Source organism: Macaca nemestrina, chromosome 19 (genome assembly GCF_043159975.1).
Source record: "Macaca nemestrina isolate mMacNem1 chromosome 19, mMacNem.hap1, whole genome shotgun sequence".
In the NCBI taxonomy this organism is placed as follows: Eukaryota; Metazoa; Chordata; class Mammalia; order Primates; family Cercopithecidae; genus Macaca; species Macaca nemestrina.
In genome coordinates, this window is record NC_092143.1 from 56,948,567 (window position 1) to 56,974,819 (window position 26,253).

A 26,253-nucleotide genomic window follows, 5' to 3' on the forward strand; every position below is an offset into this window, starting at 1 on the left:
CAAATAGTGCATTTCTTTGGCCAAAGAGAAAGGAAGTAGGGTACTTTCTGGTCCTATTTTGTGATATGCAACATTTATACACACAATATTCTACCCATAATGCCATCTAAATGTTTAGATGACGGCTCTAAAAAGGAAAAAAAGAGTTATTTCCTGTTGCTCATTAGCTGAGAGGATGCGCTTTAGAGGTATGTGTGCTCTGCCTCAAAGCAAAAGCATTGTTAGCGTTTATCAAGGTAACATTTAAAAATAACTACCCCAGTACAAAAGAACTTCAGAGGAAATATGACTGAAGCTATCAGTCTCCCTTCAAGTCTGGCCTTGAGCTGCATAAGACTCTAGCTGCATTCTCCATTACATTGTTATCCTTATCAAACAATGCAAACAATTTTAATGAGCTTATCTACTAGAACATATTGCCAGATATGTTAATGTAAAAATGATGCCAACTGTACAGGCCAACTCATTAATCAAAAGGCTCACAATACAATGACCAAGATCAGTCCCATCCTCAAAACTGACCTCAGTAAAATACGAGGAATTACCTTCCTACTGTAAATCAGAAGGAAAGGCTCCCCACCCAAGCGGTGGCCATAAACTCCTTAGAAAATGCAAAACAGCGCCCAGTTTTTTTCAAGTCCTTTACAGTCTAGTCTCTTTCTAACAAACCTAGGGTTCTATGGAGAAAATTTTGGTGAATGTCTGACACTGTGACCTCTGCTGTCAATCCCTGCACCAATCAGCGAGCAGAATTCTTACAAAGCTCCATCAATCTGGCGGTTTAACATCACAGACTGCAGCTTAATCTAGAGGATTCCATCTTTCCTGCACACTCTCCAGGTTAAGCGCAAACGTTTTTCTCCCCATCCTCCCGTTTTCTGCCTTTTGGCACAGCTACCTAATGGCTCCTTTAAAATCTAAAAGGGAAGGAGGAAAGGAAGTGCTACTGCCTGTCTCCCTTTGGACAGCGGGGGGAAAATAGCATGCATTTTTATCAGTGTGGAAGGAAAGAGATGGAGGGAGACCCCTTGCAGGCAGCAAACCTATTCACAAAATGCTTTCCATCTGCAGTCGCGGAGCCTCAATGCAAACCCAACATGACACATGGAAACAGATACCAAATAATCACAACCGCCTTCACAAATGTATGCCTGCAGCAGGGGTCGCAGGCAGTGTCTGCTCCATTATATAACGGGCTGGATTTCCGCGCGCCCTCACCGCGGTCCCCGGCGCTGCTCTCGTGCCAGCCCCATTACCTGTAGGAACGCTCCCCGCGCACTGTGTGCTTCCGGAAAGGAATGATGGTCCCGTTATTATCCTGGATGATGTCGTTGTTGTTCTCGCCATTTGGGGACAGGGTTTGGGTCGGCCCAGGCATTGGCGCACTCCCGAGAAAAGGAACAAACTGCTGTGGGCTGGCTGGTGAGGAAGGTAGCTGCGTCTTCCCGCTCGCTTGCCTGCTCCGCACGGACCGTGCCTGCCGCCTGCTCGCTCACTGCCTTCTCCCAGCTCCCGCTCGCGCCCCGCCCTCCTGCGGCCCCGCCCTCTGGCAGCTGACGTCAGAGCGCCGGCAGCAGCACCCTGGTCACGTGGCCGGCCTGTCGCCATGGCAACCCGCTAACTCATCACCTCGCCTCAATTCGCACAGGGCCGCGGCGTGACCACGCCAGCAGCTCCAGGCAGGCACCGGGGTAGGCCTACATCTGGCATTTAAAACCCCAGGCCACCCTGCAGCCCCCCTCGCAGACTCGCCTTGTCTGAAAACCAGCTCTTCCTCTAACCATTTCCTTTCCGACCCGTGCTCCAACTGCAGCTGTGTACACAAAAGAACGATTCATGCAAAGGGGTGTAGGAGACCCTTTAACTCCTTCAATACCAAGTTTTTATGCCATGACAATTAAACTTGGTCAGGTTTCAGAAAAACCTAAAAAGGACGTGGTGGCCAGCTTGTAGAAAAGGTATCAGACTAAGAGGTTAACATTTCTGCCTTTCTCCCTTTCTCCAAATAGCAGCAACCATCTCCCCAAAAACAAGCCAAAAAGCAAAAACCTACAAGGAAGCTGTATTTCCTTCTAATCAATGTAGCCTTTAATAATGTGAGGATTAAAGATGGCAAATTAAGAGATCATCTGTACAAAGGAATCCCAAATAGGGGTTTTCTGTTAAAAAAAGATAACCACCATTTTAGAACATCACAGTTACCCAAAACCCTCCAAATCAAATTTTTTATGCTGCCTCCTGATACAGATCATTAATTCGTTGCCATTTATTCTATTTCCATTTGAATTACACAAGTGATCACCTCATTTAGTATTTGAAAGTGCTTAACATTCAAGCTGTTCTATATCCTTGCAATGCAGTTTTCAAATATATTGGCTATGTGACAAATACTATTATTATTCCCATTTTAAAGATGAGTAAACTAGTAAGATTAAGTAAATTGCTTAAGGTCACACAGCTAGGAGGTGAACTGAAGCTTCCAAGTGACATGCTTTTATCAATGTGACTGGACAGTAATGATCTGTAATATGAGCTCAATAAATATTATAAATCAAGGTAAGAATTAAGTACTTCCAAGATGACTGTTGTGAAAAGATAACTGTGAACAGAATTGCTAGCACTGTGCCGTCTACGGGTTAGATTATAAACTCAAAAGACCCTGCATATGTTCAGTGCTGTCCTCCACAGAGGAGAGGAGATTTTTTATTATTATTATTTTTTAGAGGCGGAGTCTCGCTCTGTCGCCCAGGCTGGAGTGCAGTGGCGCAATCTCAGCTCACTGCAACCTCTGCCTCCTGGGTTCTAGCAGTTCTCCCTCCTCAGCCTCCCAAGTAGCTGGGATTACAGGTGCACACCACCACACACAGCTAATTTTTGCATTTTAGTGGAGACAGGGTTTCACCGTGTTGCCCAAGCTGGTCTCGAACTCCTGAGCTTAGGCAGTCCACCCACCTTGGCCTCCCAAAGTGCTAGGATTACAGGTATGAGCCACCACGCCCAGCCAGGAGAGATTTTGAAGGATTCTCTGCTTATCAGCAGTGGTCTCTGACCTTTTATAGGGTGAAAAGGGAAGAAGAATTGGGGTGTAAAAGATACAGCATAAATATATGTGTCAGAAAGTATTAAGCTATGACTCACTCCATATCATTGTATGGTTTATCAGCTTTATCATTTTGTGATACAGATATTAAAAACAAGTAAATACTTTGTCATTCCTGACAATTCTTCAGCATATGTCCCTGGTAATAAGTTATTTCTGGTATCAAGTTTCTGGAATTAGAATCAAATGTTTTACAACCCAGATGGTAATGATGATCTCAAACAAGGGGCCCTACTTTTTTCCTTTCTATTTTATACTTTCCTCTTGGGCTATTATTTTAATAATTTTATCTTTTGCTTCTCCAGTTAGTCCACAGTGCACAAGTTGATTCCTTCATCCACATCTCACTTTACATAAGATTTTTTTTCTTATACAATCAGATCCAATTCTGACCTAAGACTTACAAGGTACACAGATGAATATCTAAGTACCAAAGATACACACCAAGCTTCACATTGCACTATGAGCTAAAGGGGCATGACAGTGTAGTCATTCTTGCAAAGACCCATGCTTCCTCTTACTGTTTCTGTTACTTGACCTGCTGCTGTCAATTTCCTTACTAATTTGCTCCCTTTCACAAAACTTCCCCTTTTAGGGGGGACAGTCTGAAATTGAAAGGCACAGTCTACAAATCAAATATTTAATGTCCTCAGAGTATGCTCTCAATCTGGGTTCTTTAGTACAGATCACATTTCCATGATCCCATATTTAAGTAATATGTAAAACATAATTTGTGTCATTGTGGGGACTAAATTTGTCAGAATTTGAATGCATAGTTCATTGATCATACTAACTAATTTTGTGGAGAGAACACACCCACTTTGTTTCTAGTCTGCTCATGAAGGAAGGGGTGGGATGATGGCCAAGAATTTGGGCTGATGGTCTAAAAAGGGAGGGGCTGTGAGTCAGGTGAAGGGCCCCAAGGGCCCTGTAAATCTTCCTCTAAGACTGCTCTGAGCCACACTACTATAAAGGGACCCACAGAACTCCAGAGACCAGTGATTACCCTCTGAGATGCAGGGGTAACAGGGGTAATAATTTGAAAATATTAAACAGATGTGTTTTCGTTCCTCTCCTCATAAATCAGGTTACCTGGCAGCCATTTTCCAGCTGAGCCCTAGGGAAAAGGGAGGGCAAATTCCACTTGGAGAAGCAGAATGGTATGATATAGGGAAAGTACAGAAAATGCAGGAAGGATGAGGGAAGAACTCACCCTTTCCAGCCCCAACTAAGGGTAGAAAGAATGGGTGAAGGGAGGACAAGGCAGGGCCTCCCAGCTCCAGGTCTCTAGGCTCAAATCCTAGAAGGGAGACATTGGATAGGCTGAAGGCAAAGCCTAAACCTAAGGAACTCCTTTTGCATCATTTCCCTTTTGATACTCTAGGAAACCACTACCATAAGGAGGGTCTCCCCAACACCAAGCAAGGTGTAGCCTCATCACAGTAAAGACTAAAATCGGTGGCTTAGTATGACTAAGGAGAGGGTAGGCTTAAATTTCACTCTCAGACTTTTCTTTTGCTAGCATGCAATGTAGAAGGTTATCTAGAAGTTTCTGTCTGTCCTATAAGGGGATAATCAGGAAGTGGAGCAGATGTTGCTATCAGAGGGCTGAGTTTGTGATGGTGGTGGGGGTAGAGGGTGTCAGGAGGGAGTGTCTTTACAGCAGAGGTGAAGTGATATTTAAGTGGGTCCACAGAATGGAACATTGAAGGCAGAGCCCAAATAGGAGAAATAGCCAGCTCTGAGGAATCTACACAGGGCCAGGCCCACACCTGTAGAGAGAGAGATACTACAGCTGTAGGGGTCAGCATAGACCACCAGCAGAATGCCCATGGATGAGATCAGACCAGTGACTCCTCAGCAGACTCAGATATTACAAGCCCAAGAACCAGTGTGAGACCAGGAGGCCCCTACTCTCCCACCCTCTTGTGTTCCTATAAGCCCCACTCACCTATTCCTATAGACACCATCTTGCAGAGGGGCCAGGGAAAGGAAAGATATATAGAGACCGAATAGTCACCCAAGAGATGATTTAGACCATCCATCCAAAGATGGTCTACAATGGAAGAGGCTGTAATACTGTGAACTAGTAAGTTTAACACTATTTCTGGTCCCCCACTACCCAGCAGGGTAGGGAGAATTAGCCAGGTCATCCTAAGAGGGGGAAAAAAAGACTAAGCTAAAATGTGTTTGTACATACGACTGTGGATTCAGGTTTTGTCTTATGTGCATGGGTACATCTAAAATAAAGCATGTGCTGACCATTGCCCTTCACCTGCAACTGCCTATTGGAAAATAACTCCTGTCACCAAGCATCAGCATTAAAGAGGGGGCCTGGGTCCTGGGCTTGACTTCACCAGATGCAGGTTCTATGACCTTGGCAAGTTATTTTGTATCTCTAACATTTAGTTTCCTCATTGATAAAGTAAGGTAATGATGCTGGTTTCTCCATAGTGCTGCTGTATGGAGATTAAATTATATAACATATTTAAAGCACTTACCCCAGTGGCTATATAACAAATGCTCTTTAGTGGCAAATGTAATTTTTAAGTAATATATTAGGCATATCCTAAAACATTCATTCATCCATTTGAAACTTAAAACGGACTTCCTTGTATACTAGGAGCTGGTGAAAAAGAAAAGTCCCAGGCTTTCACTTCAAGGAACTCCCAGTGTTGTAGGTGAGCAAGGGTAAAAATAACTGTCAATTATGATTACAACACAAGCGCTACAGCAATGGTACCGCATAGGGTGGGATGGGACCATTGAAGGTGAGCACCTAAGTCAGAATGGAAACTTGGAAGTAAGTCTGAAAAGTACACCTAAAATATTGGATGAGTAATAATAGGAACCTTTTTTTTACAGTTCATTTCTATGCACCAGACAGAATGTGAGATCCCTTAGAGCAAAGGCTTCAGGAGTTTTGTTCACTGCTCTATCTGCAGTTCCTAGAACAGGACCTGGCAGATAGTAGGCACTCAATGAATATATAATGAATTCGTTTATTCAACAAATATAATCTGATTTGATTCTCACAACAACCCTAATGAGAAAACATTAAGTTCAATGAGAAGCAACTCATTCAGGATTGGATATTAGGTTTTCTTAGCCCAAAAGTTCACACGCTTATCCATTAGGCTATATTGTCATTTAAAAGAGGAATGGCAGTGTAGAGGGAAGATAAAGGGCTTTTCAAGCAACTATTCCTACATGCAGAGGTAGGAAAGGTTATAACATCTCTGGGAAACAGCAGGCTGTTTAGTATGGACAGAGAACACAGTGGCAGGAGATGGGGCAAGGATGAAGGTGCAGAAAGGTCTTATGGCCAAGCGAAGGAGCTTGATCTTAATTCTGAAGGTGACCTGGAACCACAAAGTGCTGTAAGAAGGGAAATTTATGGTGACACTTGCATCATAACAAAAAAGTCTGATGTTGACAGTAGTATCGTGGATATACTGAAGAAGCAGTTTAGGTCTTCATCACTCTTTGACTCATTTTGAAGACCTAAACTAAGACAGAGGCAAGGGGTTGTAAAATTCATAGGATATAACTCAGGATTTGGTGACTAACTGGATGTGGATGCAATCGTTGGTAGGAGTTAAGAGTGGATAATGAAGGAAGAAGAGACAGCTCAAATGAATCCCAAGTGTATGACTTGTGTGGCCAAGTAGATAATGGTACCATTTATCAAGCTAAGGAATACAGGTTAAATTGTTCTTTTGGAAGAAAGGTTCTCATAATGTGTTTTGGACACAGAGAAGTACCTCTAGAACATGCTAGTGGTCAATACTAGCATGTAGTGTGGGTGTTCACTAAGTATTTGTTGAATAAGGGAATATATAGGTCTTAATGTGATGAGATGTGTTTGACTTGGAGATACATATTATTTGGAGGAAGTTATATAACAGGAGGTCATTACAGCTGTGAGTTCTCTCATTCAGGGAGAAAGAGAAGACCTGAGATGAAACTCTTTAAAGGCTGATGATAAAAGAGAAACCTGAAGAAAGAGACCGTGAAGGGTTTTACCTAGTAGTGCAAATCACAGGAAAGAGTGATTTCAGTGGGCCCAAAGGAGAAGCAGGTCTCACAAAGGAGGGAGAGGTCTCTAAGGTCAAACGTCACAGAGAGTATGAATCAGATAAGGAAAAAGATATGTTTACTAGATTTGATAAGATGTTCTTAAAGATATTTTTAAGAGGCTGGGTTTCAGGTCAGACACATCAATAACTACTGAATAAAATAATGAAATCTTTTAACAGGTAGGAGGCACTGCAATTTTTCATAAAAACATGAATTTTATGACTGAAGCAAGATATTCCAGGAAGAGATATACTAAATCAGGGGTGTATCTAACGTATCTGCAACTAATGGGAATCAGCAAGTATTTGTACTAAAAAGCTCCCAGCAATACAGGAAGGATGTGTTAATTAATGACCAACTGTTAAGCATCAAATGAATTGATCCTACTTTCAGGCCCCTCTTGAGGTCTAGATCCACCAAAAATAAAAAACAAACAAACAAATGTTTAAAGTGCCTGTTTGTAGAACTGGATTTCTAAAATGGACTCGGAGGATACAGAGCCGGAAGCATGAGAACAGGGAGCCAAAAAAAAAAAGAAAAAAGAAAAATCAGCAAGAGGTCCCAGCACACAGGTGCAATCGAGGAAGACTGAACCCCGGCATTAACTCAAATTTTTATTTTGAGTCCCTAGCTTATAGCACAATCATATTTCTCTTAGAACTTAGGCCAGAGAGCACAAATAATTCTGTATTGACAGAAATCATCATCCCTCCACTTCTCCAACACATATGGTTCATCTAGAACAGGGATTTTTGCATTGCCTTGGATTTGAGAAATTCTAAACCATGATAGCAGAGAAGATATGAATTCACTAGACAGGAATGAATGTTAATCTTGATTCAGTCCCAGAAACACCTACTCATCACGAATGCCTTTTTTCAGGTTAAAAATGTGTTCGCTGAAGCTGATAATCACTGCTGTCAAAGGCATTCACAGCTGTCACATCACCTTAGATCGGGGCTTCCTTAGATCATTATCACCTCAAATACAGACAGAAGATTCCACTTAGCAGTCACCTCTGCTGGTTCGAGACAAGCCATTCCCCCCATGTGTATATTTTAAGATATTTTCCAGTAGGGAATGGCAGGTACAGTAGTTATCAATGGCTGAAATATATGCTTCACACCCAAAACGACAGCAGTGAAAAAGTATATGATTGGCCGGCCAATGGTACTGGCACTGAAATTGCACTGGTGGCACAGAAATGTATTTGAGACTGGTTCTTCCTCACTACCTTTAACCCAGAGGCATAGGAAGATTTTATCAGTTCTTCTGGATCTGGTGAGATTTCCATGACATGCAAATACCTCCTGGCCTTAAGTAATAGCATTTTATTTAAGAAAAATTGGTGAATAATATTTTCCTCCAGATGAAGAAAGCCGTCTTCAAAACCAACAGGCACAGGTATGCTCCTCTAGAATTGACTTTTGAGATTACTTGTCTTTGCAGATTATTCATGCTCAAAAGGCAGAATTTTTAAGTCTCCTACTTGCTGGCAAAATAGCAAGGTATCCATGATGTTAAAACACAGAACACGCCATTGCATGAGATAAGATTTCTCTCTGTGTTGGAATTTATTTCTAATTTGCTTTTTCTTAGATTTTCACAAGCTTGGATTTAATTTTGTAGAATAACTCATAGAATATGATGTGAATGCAATTTAAAAACACTCAGAGCATTATGATTTCTGTAATCATTCAATCAAATCTGTACGATGTGAGGCTTCAGTCTATTAAATAAAAATGTGCTTTTGAATTATACCATCTGGCTAGATTTAAGAGCTTTAAATATGTTTTCCACAAAAATACAATCTGATAAAAGTTATAATAGAAAAGTGTATTAAGTATTAGGAATATAGAAAAGAAAGTAACCAGGCCTGGGGATACTAGAAAAGCTTCACTAAGATAGTAATATTTCAATTAGGCCTCAATCATCCATTCTACAAATATTTATTGAGCACTTACTATGTGCTAGGAACAATTCTAGGCATCAGAGATGCAGAAATTTGTAGACAAAATTCCCTGAACTTACACTTGAGTGTATGAGCAAGTGTATGTGGTAGGGTCAGGAGACAGCCAATACAAAAGTAAAATATATATAGTGTGTCAGATGGTGGCAAATGCTATAGAGACAATTAAAGCAAGGAAGGAGGACATGGACTACAGAGGAAGGGTGTCATAATTTTAAATGGGGTGACCAGGGTAGACATTCCTGGGAAGGTAATCTTTAATCGATGACCTGAGAGAGGTAAGGGACACAGACCTGTGATATCAGAAGAATATTTCAGGGAAAGCCAACAGAAAGTGCAAAGGGCCTGAGGTAGGAGCATGATTTGTTCAAGAAACATGAAGAAAGTCAGGTCACATGTATGCAGCACAGTGAGTGTGAATGTGTGTGTATTCTGGGGATGGGAGAGAGAGCTGTAGAAGATAAAGTCAGAAAGATCACAGAGAAACCAGAATGTGCAGGGCTTTGAAAGTCTGTTGTAAAGAACTTGGCTTAAAACCAAAGTTAGAAACCAGGCATTTGCAGGAGTGTTAGCAGTGGCAACAGTGATGTGGGGATATTCTCTAGTCACATTAAAAGCAACACCTAATATTTGAATACTTTTTATGGGCCAAGTGCTATGCTTAACAATGAGGAGGTATTTTATTCTCACAAGAAAGGGGCTATTCTAAGTCCCATTTGTCACAGGAGGTAACTAGTTCAATAACTTAGCCAGATAACCAGACAGGAAATGGCAGAGCTGAGCACAAACACACTTGCCAGATGTCAAACATGTCATTCTTCTTTCCTAGCTCAGTCTACCTTCCACTAAGGTCTGATTAACCTGGAAGGAAGAATGCAGAATCCAGGGTGGGGAGTGGCAGGGATGAGATAGTAGATGGTTGCAGAGGCAAGAGACTGCTGCCATAAAACAACACTTCCATGTAGGGAGCAAGGAAATAAAACCATACCAGGGCTGAGAGACAGAGAGAATAAAAAGGACCCAGGGATGGGAGGCTGTACAGGATAGCAGTATCCATGAGAGTGAGAGATCGGAAGAAATGGAGGGAGAGGAGCTGTAAATTACGGTTAAGAAAAAAGAGGAGGGGAGGGAGGAAGAAATGCTAGGATTTGGGGTTAGCAGTATATGCGATTGATAGAGAAAAAAATAATTTTCTTATCCTTATTTATAGTGATTAGCTATTTTATTTCTCAGTAAGCCTCAGTTAGCAATGTCCATTTCTTTGATACCTTCTGGAGGGAAAGGAAACCGCAGGCATTTTTTTGGTATTTGTATTCAAAGCTACAATCTGCTTTCATTTTCACTATGCCAAGACTGTTATAATTCAACCATCCAGCTACAGACATGTCTATTTGAGTGCTCTCGTTAAAATGTGTCTATGTCCAATTTCATGAAATTCCTCTATTTCCTTTCTCTATTTTATTTCCATCTTAAAATAAAATGTATCCTTTTGAAGTGACTGGGTAGGACAGCTAAAAGGGATTAAAAGGCATCTTGGGCTCAGTTGGGTATCAAGAGAAATGAAGAGACTCCAAGTACTGCTAACAAATAAATAATCTTGCAGACAATTCAGAAGCTTCCCAGAGAAGATTTCCTTAGGTTCTTAAAAATCAACTAACTCACTGGGCTTTATTTCTGACTTTGATATTAAAGAGTGCAAGCTGAGTGGCAACTCCTTAATATAAATACAAAGGAAGTCAGGAGAAAGTGGGGAAATGGTCATTCCATCAGGTGCCAGGGACCTTCAGAGCTACTCAGAACCCAGGCCATCAAGTGGCAACCAGGGACATTGGAAGGAAGTGTCTTCCTGAGCCTGGAACTTTTCTGTCAAGTCTGATGTGTACCACGGCAGTGCTATGGCTTGTGGATGGCTCCTCCACAGCGTGTCAAGGGAACATGAGGCCGACAGCTGGAAAGCAGTGTGAGTAATGGAAGAGAAATTCTTCATTTTCTGACCTCATCCAAATAAAATTTTTTAAAACAAAATTAAAGCAGCTTATTTCATTAGGAAAAAAATGCAACTGGAAATCATGAAGTAAGACTAAGTTTCCATCAGAAATGTTTTAATTAGAGCTTATGTTTTGTTTCCTCAAGTGCTTAGACACCAAGCATCTTCCTGTTCTCAATTCACATTGACTCAACATGTACAGAAAGTGGAAACGAAGGGTCCAACTGCATAGTGTAGCACACGAAAACATAATGGGCCTCCTTTAAGAAGCCTCCATTTAACTTCTACATAAAGGAATCAGACCCCTAGGAAAACCAGAGGTCTTAGTCTTAATACGTGAGACATATGAGTTAATAGCTGATAGATCTAGAATCAAAGCTTGGAATGAACTTCTCTACACAGCCTGTCTTCACACCATTCCCACCAGCCCACAATTCCAGTCTCGTTGGGGCAGATCCTATCTGCCTTCAATGATGCAATGAAATCATGAATGAGAAATAATGGCATGTAGTATAAAGAGTATGCACAATGAATATTATTTTGTTTGCTCCGCCCTCTTTTGGGAAATTATTTCTTCAAACCCTGTGGTTGTAGCAGAGCTTGCCAAATATAATTATTCCATCCTCTAGACCCTGAGGATTGATTCAGAGAAAGGCCTATGACCCAAATCAGGTCATTTAGAATAGTTCTCTAGATTTTTCTAAAATTAGAACTGTAATGTGTATGTTTTTGGGGGGTTGGGGGATGGTATCTTCCTTATAAAAGGTAGTACTTAGGAATTAAGAAAATATAGTATACGTTATATATTTACTATATTTTACACAGAAGAATAGCAAAATTCTGAGTTCATGGTTTCGATGAATATGCTTTGGATTTGAATCCAGGTGCTTACAAGTTGTGTACCTTGGCCAAATTACTTAACTCCTCTAGCTTCAGCTTCTTCACCCATAAAACAGGTATAATAAGATTTGCTAGGTAACATTTTGAAATATAAACCTAGGTTCCTGCCTTGTCCCCTGTGGCCACAATTTTTTCTTACTCTTCCATTCTAGAGGTTGGATTTATTTCTCCTCCCTTTGAATCACTATGGCAGCTTTGATCAATAGATTTTGGTAGAAATGATGCCAACCAGTTCTTGACCTAGGCCTTACAATGACAGGCAGCTTTTGCCTTAGTCTCTTAAAGGTCAGCTGCCCTGTGAGAAGTTCAGCTACCCTGGAACTACCATGCTGCCCTGTGAGAAGGCAGGTCAGCTGCCCTGTGAGAAGTCCAGCTACAATGGAGGAAGTACCAACCAGGTAGAGAGGCCCAGAGGATGGGACCCATGGAGAGGGAGGGGAAGAGAGGAGAGACCACCAAGAGTACCAAGGCTCCTGCATCTTCACCCACCACAGCTGACTCTATATGGATATATGGATTAGAAAGGAACCACCTAGCCAAGACCTTCCTGAATTCCTGGTCCACAAAACCATAATGTATGACAAATGGTTATTTTAAGTTAATAAGTTTTGGGGCAGGCTGTTATGCATTAACAGATAACAGGAAAACCCTGTTGGTTCTCTATTGTGACTCCAAACTTGGTGGATTAAAATACCAACAATCATTTTATTATTATCTCTTGTAATTCTGGAGGTTGACTGGGCTTGGCTAGGTGGTTGTCACCCATGGTCTCTCATGTAGCTGTGGTTGGAAGATAACTGACTACTGAAGTCATCATAAAGGTTTCCTCAGTCTCATGACTGGTGGCTGATGTTGCCTTTTAGTTGGGGCCTCAGCTGGGACTCTGGCTGGAACACCTATGCAAGGCTTCCCCATGTGGCCTGGGCTCCTCACAGCATGGTGGCTGGGTTTCTAGCACAATCATCCCTAATAAGCAGGCAGAAGGGCATGGCAGTTTTAAAACCTAGTCTTGGAAGTCACAGAGCATCACTTCCATTGTATTTTGCCAGTCCGGGCTGCCACAAAGTTCCACCCAGATTCAAGAGGAAGGGCTATCAACACCACTGGTAACCTAACTAGGAGGAACGTCAATCTCACACTGCAAGAAAAACTGGTGGGATGGGAGAGATTGTAGTAACCCACTTTAGAAAACCTGCCCCACACACCTGCTGAATCTTCTTTACTCCCTGAGTTCTCAGCATGGGGCAGGAATGCAAGAGAGAAAGAAAAGAATCAGTGTTCAAGTTCCAAGTTTCAAAATCAACTTGTAAGCCCATGGCAGAGAAAAAACCCAAAGAAAATTTATGAGACTCAGGGTCTGATTTTCAACTATCAAAAGCTTAAGATCTTTCAAAGACTCAGAACCTAAAGTTCATACTATAAGCCACAAGACTACATGGCTGGTTAGAGATGTTGGGTTAGGAGCTGGTGAGTGTCCTTGAAGAGGGACTCTGCCTGCTCTCCTATCCCCAGCCATGCCCCAAGTTGGCATGGGAATTTGAGAGTAGAGGGAACCTGTCCTCTGCTTTATATGTGGAACCCTGAGGGATGCCAAAGCCACACAGAAGGTCCCTAGTCACATTGGCACAGGAACAGCTGGGTGCAGATGCAGGTAAAGTGTTTAGGGCAACAGCAATTTTTCCGCAGAGCTAGTAAATATTTTGGGGGAGGGAGAAAGAACAAACCTGACCCCATGTGGTAATGACAAACATCAACAGAAAAGAACAGGCCTCTGCAGACTGTGCCTATTTTCCATGGGGAGGGTTGCCATGGAAGCAACTAAAAAAAAAAGTCAAATCTCCATTCAGGTTTCCAGAAGCACCTTGTAAAAATGTGAGACTGTGGTGTGGTGCCTATATTCATCACTGTATTCTCTCACTTCCTGAATAAGCAGGTCAGAGGCATGCACAGAAATTAGGTTGTGGCCATTTGTTTAGACAACACACAATACCTTTAATGAGGAAGCTTCTCTCCTACTTGGCTCCCTCTCCAGATCTCCTGCTTAAGCTGAACTCATAGCCAGCACTTGGTTTTGCATCCTCAGAATGTTTTTCCCTGTCTATCCATCTGTCTGATTGAGACATCATACCTGTTCATTTCACAGGGGAACACGTATGTCCCACCCATTCCTCTCCACTGCTCACACCCTGCTCCAGACACACTCCTTCCTCACACCTACCTCATGAGTCTCTCTGGAGAGGTTTCCTTGCTTCACAATCAGTTCACATCTCACCACCAGCTCTATCTTCCCTCTTTTCATTTTTGGAAGTCTTCAGTGGTTCCCTATCATTTCAAGACAAAAATTCTAAGTTTTTCTTTTGGCACTATAAAACCTAACTACCTTTAGAAACGTATCCCCCCACCGGGTACAGAAAGAGTAAGATTGCATTTGGTTTCGGCCTAACCTGGAATGTTAGTTTTGCCACCTGGTATCAGCATAAGCAAAGATTCCTCTGTACTTGGTAAACAAAGAGAAGAACCTGTAAACATTCCTATTTGGAATCCTTCATAAATGCTCTTGGAAGAATCTATTACTACATCTGATTACTCCATTGAACTGTGTTCAGTGGAACTGCTAGACTTCTAAGCTGTTTGAAAATAACTTCAGCTTGCTTTATTAAAAAGCTACAGAGAATATAGCCATTTAGTGAAATGAATTCTGATGATGTAAATGTAAATGTTAACAGTATCTGAGCTGCTACCTCTGAGTCCCTGTCCTCCCAGGGTGAAGAGGACATAAAGCTGGGAACATTCAGCCACAACTGTCTCATCTTTATAACCGCTTTAATTATAATCCGAGTACATCATTAAAGTCAGAATCACAATGTTTTAAGCTCATTAAAATATCAGCTAAAAAATTCAGAGGGGATTATTGGCTGGAAGAAATGAAGACTTATAGCATTGCTATTTCCTATTGAGGGTTAGAACATGCAAAGTTCCACAGAGGGTAAGTTTTGAGGCTGGATGACAAGCTCCAACAAAAGTTTCTTTGGCCAGTCACTTCCATTTGGACACAACCAGCTGAACAGCAGCTTCACATTCTGCACGCAAAACACTCAACTCTGGGTAAAGTAAATCATTCCACAAGTGGCCTCCTTCCACATTCACAGTACTCGAGAAGAGTTCCTGAAATTTGGACACAGTGCCGTGGAGCACAGCCAAGAAACTTCACAGTGGTTATGAAACAGCTGCAAATCCATGCTTATGTCATGCTTCGTACAAATACTCTATAAAGGACACATTGGATCAAGAGTAGAAATATGGCTTTGCTAGTACTAATCAAGGTGAGAAGCAGGATTTCACTAAAAAGACTTCGGAATAACCCTCTAGCATTCCCCAATTATGTAATTCTAAAATGTATAGTTAATCTGTATTTTTTATATTTTCCCCACTCACCCTCCAAGCAAATTCATCATAGTATTAATAGCTGTTCACCACATGGAGAAAAAAAAAACAAGCAGCAATGAATTAAAGAATCAGTCCCCTCAGAGGTTAACACTAGTTTATCTGACAAAAGAGAATGTCCCATAACAATGAGAGATGTTGCCATCCTTAACATTGTCTGTGATATAAAGGATGATACTAAATTTACTGAAAAGGTCTATTTCTAAATTCCTCTTGAATATCAGCCAGGCAAATGTAAGACCAAATTTTTTGCATGATTAGAATTCTCTCCAAAATGAGAAATGAAGGTTAAATGAACTTTCAGATCCTGATCTGCAGATACTCTTAGTAAATTTTATTCATCTTCAGATTCTCTTCTCCATTCACTGAAGAAAAGCAAGTTATATTGTTATCAACAGAACCAAAATAGGTTCATTTGTACAAAATGCTTTGTTCTACTTCAGTCTGAAGAAAACAGCATTTATAGTCAAAAGGCTTTCAGCAAATATTGCAAAAGATATTTCATGAGTAAAGGATGCTGTCAGGGTGAGAATAAAAGGGAGAGGGACACAGAGTTCATCATTTACAGAGGGGCTGGAGAAAATGTCCATTCCTCCTAGTTTCAAGTTAGGAGTTTAAAAACCTTTAGGAATGAGGATGAAGACCTGAATGTTGCTAAAAATCCCAGTTTATGGTACCAGAACAAGATAGTCCCAGAACTCTGAGTGCTTCTAATGCAACAACACTTGGGTACTTCCCCCTGCTACAAACCAAATCATTGAAAGGTATCTGATAGAGCCAGCAGACACTGTTAGCCTGAAGCATCAACAGTGTTTATAGGAACATTATGACCAAAAAATTATTTTTTACTGTGCCCTACAGTGGTTCTTTATTGTAGTATATTTGACATTTGTGATTAAATAAAAAACAAATTTAGGTTATCATATTCTTATTATGGTACATATTTGACAATATAGTAAAATGGTTATATTTTGATTTGTCAGATATCCTGGAGAAATAGTACTCAGTGAAAAACAGCAAGGCATCAGTAAATAAAAAAAATTAAAATATCATCCTGGGCATCATTTAGTCAGTGGCTTCAGTTTCAATTACCTCTTTAATGAATCTAAAAATATTATTCATCTTTGCTTCATCTTCTTTTTTTAACCTGTCCTCTTCAGAGTATCTACTCAACCACCGAATCTTACCAATTCTTCTCCAACTGCTTCTCCAACTGCCTCTCTCAATCTTTCATTTCCAACATGTTCATATTACTTGAAATGTAGATAAGCGCAATAACTTCCAAGAATCTCTCTACTTCTATTCCCCTTCCTTCCAATCCATTAATATATGTAAACAATTTATATATATATATATATATATATTTTTTTTTTTTTTTTTGATACGGAGTCTCACTTTGTCGCCCAGGCTGGAGTGCAGTGGCGCAATCTCCACTCACTGCAAGCTCCGCCCCACAGGTTCACACCATTCTCCTGCCTCAGCCTCCCAAGTAGCTGGGACTGTAGGTATCTGCCACCACACCCGGCTAATTTTTTTGTATTTTTAGTAGAGACGGGGTTTCACAGTGTTCGCCAGGATGGTCTCCATCTCCTAACCTCGTGATCCGCCTACCTCGGCCTCCCAAAGTGCTGGGATTACAGGCGTGAGCCACCGTGCCCGGCCAACAATTTATATTTTTAATAAGACAGACACATGTTAAAAATTGAGGAACAGAATGTATAATATGAAAAGTAAACATCTTTCTTAACTATTATTCTTTGCCTTTACCCAATCCCATTTTAAAGAGTAAATGTTTTTAAAATTATTTCTGTTTTTAGTTTTTCTGAGCTTGTGATTGTCACTCTAAAAATTCAGGTATATTCTATTCTTATCAACATAGTATCTATTTTGCATTATAAAAGAAATTTAGAGTGTTTCTATTACACAACATTTTAATTCTCACCTCCCCTCTGAATTTTATTGGTAATAGTTTTAATTATTCTAGTGGTTACTTTTACAACCTTTAAGTAAAATTCTTAAAATTATATTTCTTGGCTGATTTCAAGGCACAGTACCTACTGACTCTCTATTATGTTTTCTTGCAGCCTTTCCTACTTTTAATTAGTATGGTTTTCTGATTGTGTTTTCTTTATAAAAATGACTAGCATCTACATTATTATGTTCTGTGACTATGGTTATCTTCCCTGTTTTGACTACAGATTGCTTCTAAGCTTGAAATCTAGTAAAGAGGATTTAAGATTATATAATTTCTTATCCTCTCCAGAATCAAGTGGTATTACCTCCATAGAGAAGGCAATATAATCCTCTCATTAAATCTTGCAACCCAAAGAATATTCCAATAAAAACATCAAAGTCAAATGGATTCTTTTCACATGCCATTTATTGTTCAAAAGCATGATTCAGTTTAAGATCAAACTTGAATCTTAACATACATTTTTTTCCTAGAGCTTTTAACTACTTTTTTATTGACAGAAGAAGCATATGCCATTATCTTATGATAAAAAATACTCAGATTCTACGTCTAAGTATAAGCCATAGAATCTGGGTTTTTCTTCAAAACATTCTTCATGAAACTTACTAATTTGAACAAATTACTTTGATATCCCTGCTAGCATCCTGGTATTTCTTATACATCTTGTAATTAGATTCTTTCATTAGTTCCATAGTTTTTTAGATGTTATGTCATTCTTTATTTTTTCTCTTTTACTTTGCTGGAGTCCATCTAGAAATTATTTTTTGAGAGATACAGAGAGGTAAAGTTTTCAAATCTTTTCATGTTAGAAGTTATCTATTTGTTTTTATGTTTTATTGATAGTTGGAATGTCCAAAATCACTTCCCTGACAACTTTGAAAGCATGGTTCCACTGTTTCTGAGCCTCCAGAATTGCATATTGACGTCTGTAACATGCCGGTGATGACTCTTCTGTATGTAATCACTCTTCTCTCTGACCCTCAAGCTCTAAGATCTCTTTTATTCTTAAATTTCATGAGGGTGGACCTAGGTTTGGGTTTTTTAATTCATTGTGGTCAACATTCAGTAGCCTCTTTTAATATGAATCCTTATACCTTTCTTTGTCTTCAATGTCTTCTTAACACTCTTCATAAAGAATGCTGGACCATTTAGATCACTCTTCTATTTCTCTAATATTTTTCTAGTATTTTCTGTCTTTTCATCTTTTGCTTTATACCCTGTGATATTCTTAGCCACACTAAGTCCAATTGAGTTTTGATTTAATTATATTTTTAATTTGTCAAAGTTCTTGTACTTTCTGACCACCTTTTACTCATAGCAACTGTTTTTTTCTGGGAGGAGTGGGGCAGTGATGTTTAACGGATGCAATACATTTTGTCTGTTTAAGGATATTTGTTAATTTTTTTCTTCTATTCTCTGAATTACGTCATCTAAATTAGCTACTTTTTTTTTTTTTTTTCAATTTTTGCTCTTATTTAGCTGGCAATGTAATCCTATGCCCTTTCCGTCTTCCAGAACTTTGTCCATTTCTGGTCCCCATTCATGTTTCCATAAGTGTCATGGATTTGCTCTCCTTTTTAAATTTTGTTATTTCAGTTGAAGAGCTAGAAAGATGGGAGCAAAACTGTATTTAGACTGCCATGTTAAAACTCACTAATTTTTCTAGAATATACTTGCATCATGTTCAATATTTCCCTCATTGTCTAAAATATAAAGCTTAAATAATGGTCTGGTATTTGGGACTCTGCACAGTTTGACCCTAGTTTATCTTTCTTCCTTAATCCTCTGTTATTCACACTAAAGTATCAGGTTCTCTCTGCCCCCTTGAGATGACCTACATTTCATTTCTTGCCTGGAATGTCCCTTTTCCTTTCATCTACCATTTTACACAGGTATGCTCGGCTCAAAGACCACATCTTCTGAAGTCTTTTTGAACATTCCAGGATACCCCTAATTCTGTATCAGTTAAAAATACGTATTGAGTTCCATCCAGATAATAATTCTGTTTCTTGTGCCAGCAATGACAATTTTTCCAACCAGAATTTTCTTCTCTGCCATTTTTACTATATATTCTAAAATCATTTTACCTAAATGAAATTTTAAAAGCAAATGCTTCATGCTTTTATGTCTCACTATACAATGAAAATATCAAATTTATGGACACAGCCTTTTAAATAAAGTAGTGTTCTTGAGCTAGGAAATTTTTATTTTATAATTGAGGGGATACGTTTTCTTGAGTAGGAGGCAAGAGTGGTTAGACAGTCTCATTCAAAGACACCTTTACAGAAATAGATTACTTCTGGTCAGAGGCAATAATGTCAGTACACAAATATTCTAAGCACTCACTCCGTTTTTGTTTTGTTTTGTTTTGTTTTTGACAAGCCAAGGAAAGCTTTTCTGTAAGCTAAGTACTCACTAAAAGAGGGTGCAAATGGTTCAGGCCAGATTATAAACCGAAGTAATGTTGCATGAATGGCATTACCTCACATAGTTTGAACATTGCACTCACCAAGGGCAAAAACAAAGTTAGAGAATTCCATGAGAGAAACTACCAAGCAAATATAAAGCATAGTGATTGCCTTGAAAAATCAGAACAGAATAACAAATCAGCATCCAAAGTAGGATTTAGAGTCCAGCTGGAGAATAAAATATCCTCCTGGCCTGGAATTGAGTTCTTTAGGGAGGCACTCTGGGGCTTATCTTGACCTGTATTATTCATTTTTCCTTCTGTAGTTTGATATTATCCTGATAATCTATGATTCATCTGAATTGCTTTCTTGAAGACTGAAGCACGGCTAATTTTAGAACAGAGACAAACACGTCATGCACACATTTTAAGCAGAATGATATTTGAGGTAAGGGGTGCTGAAAATCTGTGTCATCCACAGTACAAGTAGCCAGGCAACCTGAGGCTGAGCTGATTTGATAGACTACACAGAACTCAGAAGCATGTATTAAGTATCTAATGTCTGGGGAGATAAGTAAACTAGAATTCCTCATCCACTGTTCTTAAGGATATTATTATTTGGAAAGCAAAAATTACACATGTGAAAAAGGTTTTAAAAATCTGAGGTAATATCCAATCAGGAATTCCATGCTATAATAGAAAACATGTTATATTCACAGGGATATGTGGACACATAGGTATGAAATTGCCACTCAGAGTATTATTTAACCAGTTATGATCTATAAGTTTCAGGCACACCAAAGTTAACTTTGAAACAGACTCCACATGGCAAACAATGGCAAGTTGGATAAATAATGGTCAGCTCTACAGACTATTTGACAGACATTAAAACATATCTACAGTCATGAATATGTACTGTATCATGGAAAACTGCTTATGACATAAAGTAAAAAAGAAGAAAATAAAATATGACAAGGCCTGGTTACAACTGTATAAAACCAGCCACATGATAATAGTGGGGGACTTTAACATCTCACCGACAGCATTAGATAGATCATTGAGGCAGAAAACTGACAAATTCCGGACTCAAATTCAACACGTGGACCTAATAGACATCTACAGAATACTCCATCAACCACGGAATACACAATTGACAAAGAAATTCTGGACTCAAATTCAACAATTGGACCTAATAGACATCTACAGAATACCCCACTCATCAACCACAGAATATACATTCTTCTCCTCTGCGCATGGAACATACTCCAATATCAACCACATGCTCAGCCATAAAGTGTCTCAATAAATTAAAAGAAAATCAAAATCATACCAAACATACTGTTGGACCACAGTGGAATAAAAATAGAAATCAATACCAAGAAGACTCTTCAAAGGTACATAACATGGAAGTTAAACAACTTGCTCCATAATAACTTTTGGGTAAACAACACAATTAAGGCAGAAATAAAAAAAATTCTAAAAATTTCTTTGAAATAAATGAAAACAGACATGCAACATACCAAAATCTCTGGGATCCAGCACATGCAGCGTTAGGAGGAAAGTTTATGGTGCTAAATGCCTACCTCAAAAAGAAAGACCTTCATCATACCAAAGGGCAGCAGAGAAACAAGAACAAACCCCAAAGCTAGCAGAAGAAAATAAATAATTAAAATCTAACAGAACTGAATAAAATTGAGACCAAAAAATCTATATAAAGAACCAGTGAAACCCAAAGGTGGTTCTTTGAAAAGATAAACAAGATCAATAGGTGTTAGCTATATTAACACAGAAAAAAAGAGAGAAGATCAAAATAAGTACAATTGGAAGTGACAAAGGTGACATTACAACTGATCCCAGAGAAATACAAAAGATCCTCAGAGGCCATTATGAACATCTCTATGCACACAACCTAGAAAATCTAGAGGAAATGGATAAATTCCTGGAAATACACAGTCTCCCAAGATTGAATCTGGAAGAAATTGAAACTATCAACAGGTAAACAGATAAGCTACAGCATGGGAGAAAATATTGACAAACTATGCATCCAACAAGGTCTAATATCCAGAGTCTATGAGGAACTTAAACAACGGAACAAGCAAAAAACAAATAACCTCATCAAAAAATGGGCAAAAACATGAATAGACACTGCTTAAAAGAAGACATACAAGTGGCAAACAAACTTACGAAAAATGCTCCACATCACTAATTAGAGAAATGCAAATCAAAACCACAGATGCCCTCTCACACCAATCAAAATAGATATTATTAAAATGTTAACGAACAGCAGATGCTGACAAGGACATCGAGAAAAGGGAATGCTTATACATAGTTGGTGGGAATGTAAATTAGTTCAGCCACTGTGAAAGCAGTTTGTAGATTTCTCAAAGAATTTAAACAGAACTACCATTCAACCCAGCTATCCCATCACTGGAGATATGTATACATATCAAAGGAAAATAAATCATTCTACCAAAAAGACACATACACTTGTACCTTCATTGCAGCACTATTTACAACAGCAAAGACATGGAATCTACCTACGAGTCTATCCACAGTGGATTGGGTAAAGAAAATGTGGTACATATATACCATAAAATACTGTGCAGCCATAAAAATGAATGAAATCATGTCCCTTACAGCAACATAGATGCAGCTGAAGGCGATTATCCTGGGCAAATTAACACAGATATAGAAAACCAATACCACATATTCTCATAAGTGGGAAGTGAACATTGGGTACTTATGGACATAAAGATGGTAACAATAGAAACCGGGGACTACTAGAGTGAAGAAGGAAGGGGGCAAGGGTTGAAAAGCTATTGGGTACTTTGCTTAGTACCCAAGTGGCTCGATCAGTTATACCCCAAATGTCAGCATCATGCAATATACCCAGGTAATAAACCTGCATGTGTACCCCATGAATCTAAAATAAAAGTAGAAATGTAAAAAATGACATTTGATTTTAGTGTTTCCGCAATTTATTGGGGTTTGTTCTGAACTTTTGTTCATGGTCTGACAACTGTAGAAAGGAAAAAATTCTTCCCAACCAGGGCTTAAAGGCAAAAATACACACACACACACACACACACACACGCGCGCGCGCGCGCACACACACACGCACACACGCACATACGCACATACGCACACCCCCCACTGCCACCCCTACACACACCCACCAACTGTGTAAAATTATGTGAATGAGGACTAGAAGGAAAATAAAACGTGATTTATTAGGGTAGATAACAAATTTGCATTCACACCCACTTGGGTCCTAATCTTGGCTCTACCACTTACTAGCTATATGTGTTGAACAAGTCAGTAACCTCTCTGAAAAAATGTCCTCATTTGTAAAAAGCATCAACAAAGTTTCGTGTAGAACATATGAGGATAAGTTGCTAGCAGAGTATCTGGTACACAGTAGGCGTCAAATAAAGTTTATGCTCCCACATATTTTCCCTCTGTATACAGGGGTCTGGTGTTCAGGTATTACACAGTTTAGGTAGAAATGAAGGTGAATCCACCTTGGCTTGGTGGATTGTTTACAGGCCTTGCTCCTTCCCCTGTACTCACCTTCACCAGATCCAGAATCCCTAGGCTATCACCAACTTGTTAATGGCAGGACTTGTTCTTTTTAGTGACTCTCTGGCCAGGAAAGTAAAGTCAGAAAGTGAAGTGGGGTAGAGGAAACACATTTCTTGATTAGGGGTCTCAATATATACAAACATTCCAGGCACTGACCTGTGAGACAGCAGTAGCATTCTTTCCACATACCACAGCCTACTTGTACAGAACATTTTGATAAGACATGTCAACCTCAGAGTAATTTTAGTGACATTTTTGCTAGCAAAAATGACTATTACTTAACTAGATCCTGGTACTCTATGCAAAAGGCAAAAATCTATGGCAATGAACAACATGATAAAGATGCACTAAGCAGAGGGCAGTTGTATTTCTATATGCAACACAGTGCTTGTCCCTGGGACCACAGTACCCTTAAAGGGAATACAAGTTTGTGAGGGGGGACTGTAACACCATCAAACTACTCAGTAAGTTGTTCAAAGTTTCACTCAGATCAATGATCAATTGATAATTAAGGCTGGTTCCCAATAACCTCTATAGTCAACAGAGGTCTCTGGAGAGTTAATTACAATCTCTGTACCAATAACAAACTCATTATAAACCAAACAATTTAGAACTCTTAACCCAGTCATTTGGCTCTTACAAATTTTAAAGAGAAAGAAGTAAAGTATTAGTCCATTTAAAAATAGATTTATTACCCTCATGATCAATTTTCATGTTTCCCCAAAGAAAAGCTTTTATACAATTTTTAATTTTTATCTGCCAGGTATATATGTCTCATATGGACTGCCGAGACCTGCTGGGACTAAAAAGAAAAAAAAATCACCCTGCCTAGAAGACCAGCACAACAATCAACTGATGGCCTCCAAACCCAGTGGGTCTCAAGGCTTCTAAATCACCCTGCTGTTTCCCTAGTTTGGATTCTGTCATTATTCATAAACCAGATGTTTCAATACTTTTTCAGTGTCCTTATATCTCTGACCCTACCATCTTCACCTCCCTCAGCAGATGGCCTTGCATCTGACTTTACAGAAGGTATTGAAACCATTAGACCAGAATTTAACTTTTCTGTTCCCAAACCTAGGTATTTACCCAAAGGACAGCCATCTTATTCGGATTCTTGCTTGTTGCAATAAAGGGCTATGTCCTCCCCTCTTGCCTCCCGCCTTCTCAAAGCCCTGGTATATTTAAATCAGAAAGTAAATCATTACGTCAAAGAGACCTCTGCACCCCCATGTTTATTGAGGCATTGTTTACAATAGTCAAGATATTAAATCAACCTAGATGTCCAATAACAGATGAATGAATAAAGAAAATGTAGTATATGCACACAATGCCATGAAAAAGAAAAAAAAATCCTGTCTTTCACAGCAGCATGGATGGTCATTATATTAAGTGACATAAACCAGGAGCAGAAAGTTGAACACTGCATATTCTCACAAATACACGGGATTTCATAGAAGTAAAAAGTAGAAGAGAGGATACTAGAGACTGGCAAGGGTAGGGGGAAGGAGAGGATAGAGAGAGATTTGTTAAAGGATACAAAATTACAGCTAGATAGGAGGGATAGATTCTAGTGTCCTCTACCACTGTAGGTTGACTATTGTTGACAATAACATGTAGTTTCAAATAGCTAGAATGAAAACATTAAATGTTCCTAACAGAAAGAAATGATAAACGTTTGACATGATGGATATGTTGAGTACCCTGATATAATTATTTACATTACACAGATCAAAACATCGCTATATACCCCATGAATATGTACAAGTACTATTTGTCAATTAATAAAATTAAAAAGCTCTGGTTTATAATTTTCTACCAGCTTCTCCTAGGCCTTGCCCACTGGCTCCCTCCAGGCAGCGTTTAAATCACTCAGGTCTCTTCTACCTTAAATCAACTGTTCTTCCCCACAGATCCTGATTTCTATCTCCATCTTTATAGTCAGTATCTTAAGGGTTATCTAAACCTGCCCTTTCCACTTTCTCAATTTCTCCCTCACTCCTCAACTTCTTGCATCTAGCTCCCATTCTGATCATGCCATTGAAATTATTCTCGCCAAGATCACTAACAACCTCTTTGTTGCTAAAGCAATAGGTATTTTTAGTTTTTATTATTTTATATAAGTTTTATGGGCATTTGGGTGTCCTGACCCTGCTCATTCTTGAAATGGTATTTTCCCTTGGCTTCCATGATAGCATACTCAACTGGACTTTCTCCTGTGTTTCTGGCTAATCTTCATCTCTCTCACTTTCAAATTGTGGTAAAATGCATATAACAAAATTTTACCAGTTTAACCATTTTTAAATGTACAGTTTGGTGGCATTACATATATTAACATTCTTGTTCAACCATCACCACTATCCTTCTCCAGAATGTTTTCATTCCGCTAAACTGAAACTCTATTGCTATTAAACACTAACTCTCTATTTCCCCCTCCTCTCAGCCCCTGGCAACCACCATTCCACTTTCTGTCTCCATGAATTTGACTACTCTAGATAGCTCACATAAGTGGAATCATACAATATTTGTCTTTTCGTGACTGGTGTCTTTCACTTAATGCATTGGCCTCAAGATTCACCCATGTTGTAGCATGAGTCAGAATTTCCTATCTATGGCTGAGCAATATTCCATTGTATGTATATACCCCATTTTGTTTATCCATTCATCTCTCAATGGACACTTGGGTTGTTTCCACCTTTGGCGACTGTGAATGCTGCTACTGTGAACACAGGTGTTCTCTCTCTTTTTATTAATCTACATTTTAATTATTGGTGATTTTCAAGGTTCTACTCTGGCCTCTCTTTCTCATTCT

General features: G+C 39.4%; 1 protein-coding gene across 4 annotated transcripts in view; it reads right to left on the minus strand.

Moving 5' to 3' along the window:
• The window catches only part of LOC105498746 (microtubule associated protein RP/EB family member 2), a 162,450-nt gene that overhangs the window by 101,481 nt on the left and 34,716 nt on the right, over positions 1–26,253 (minus strand). Inside the window, exon 1 of one of the 4 annotated variants that reach the window (XM_011771071.2) lies at positions 1,257–1,521. The exons of 2 other annotated variants lie outside the window; for them this stretch is intronic. In XM_011771071.2, coding sequence (XP_011769373.1) covers positions 1,257–1,347 — 91 coding nt within the window. In that variant the 5' untranslated portion in view covers positions 1,348–1,521. Of the gene's footprint in view, positions 1–1,256; positions 1,522–26,253 lie in introns of those variants that run through there. One more of the 4 variants, XM_011771043.3, reaches the window with a different exon arrangement.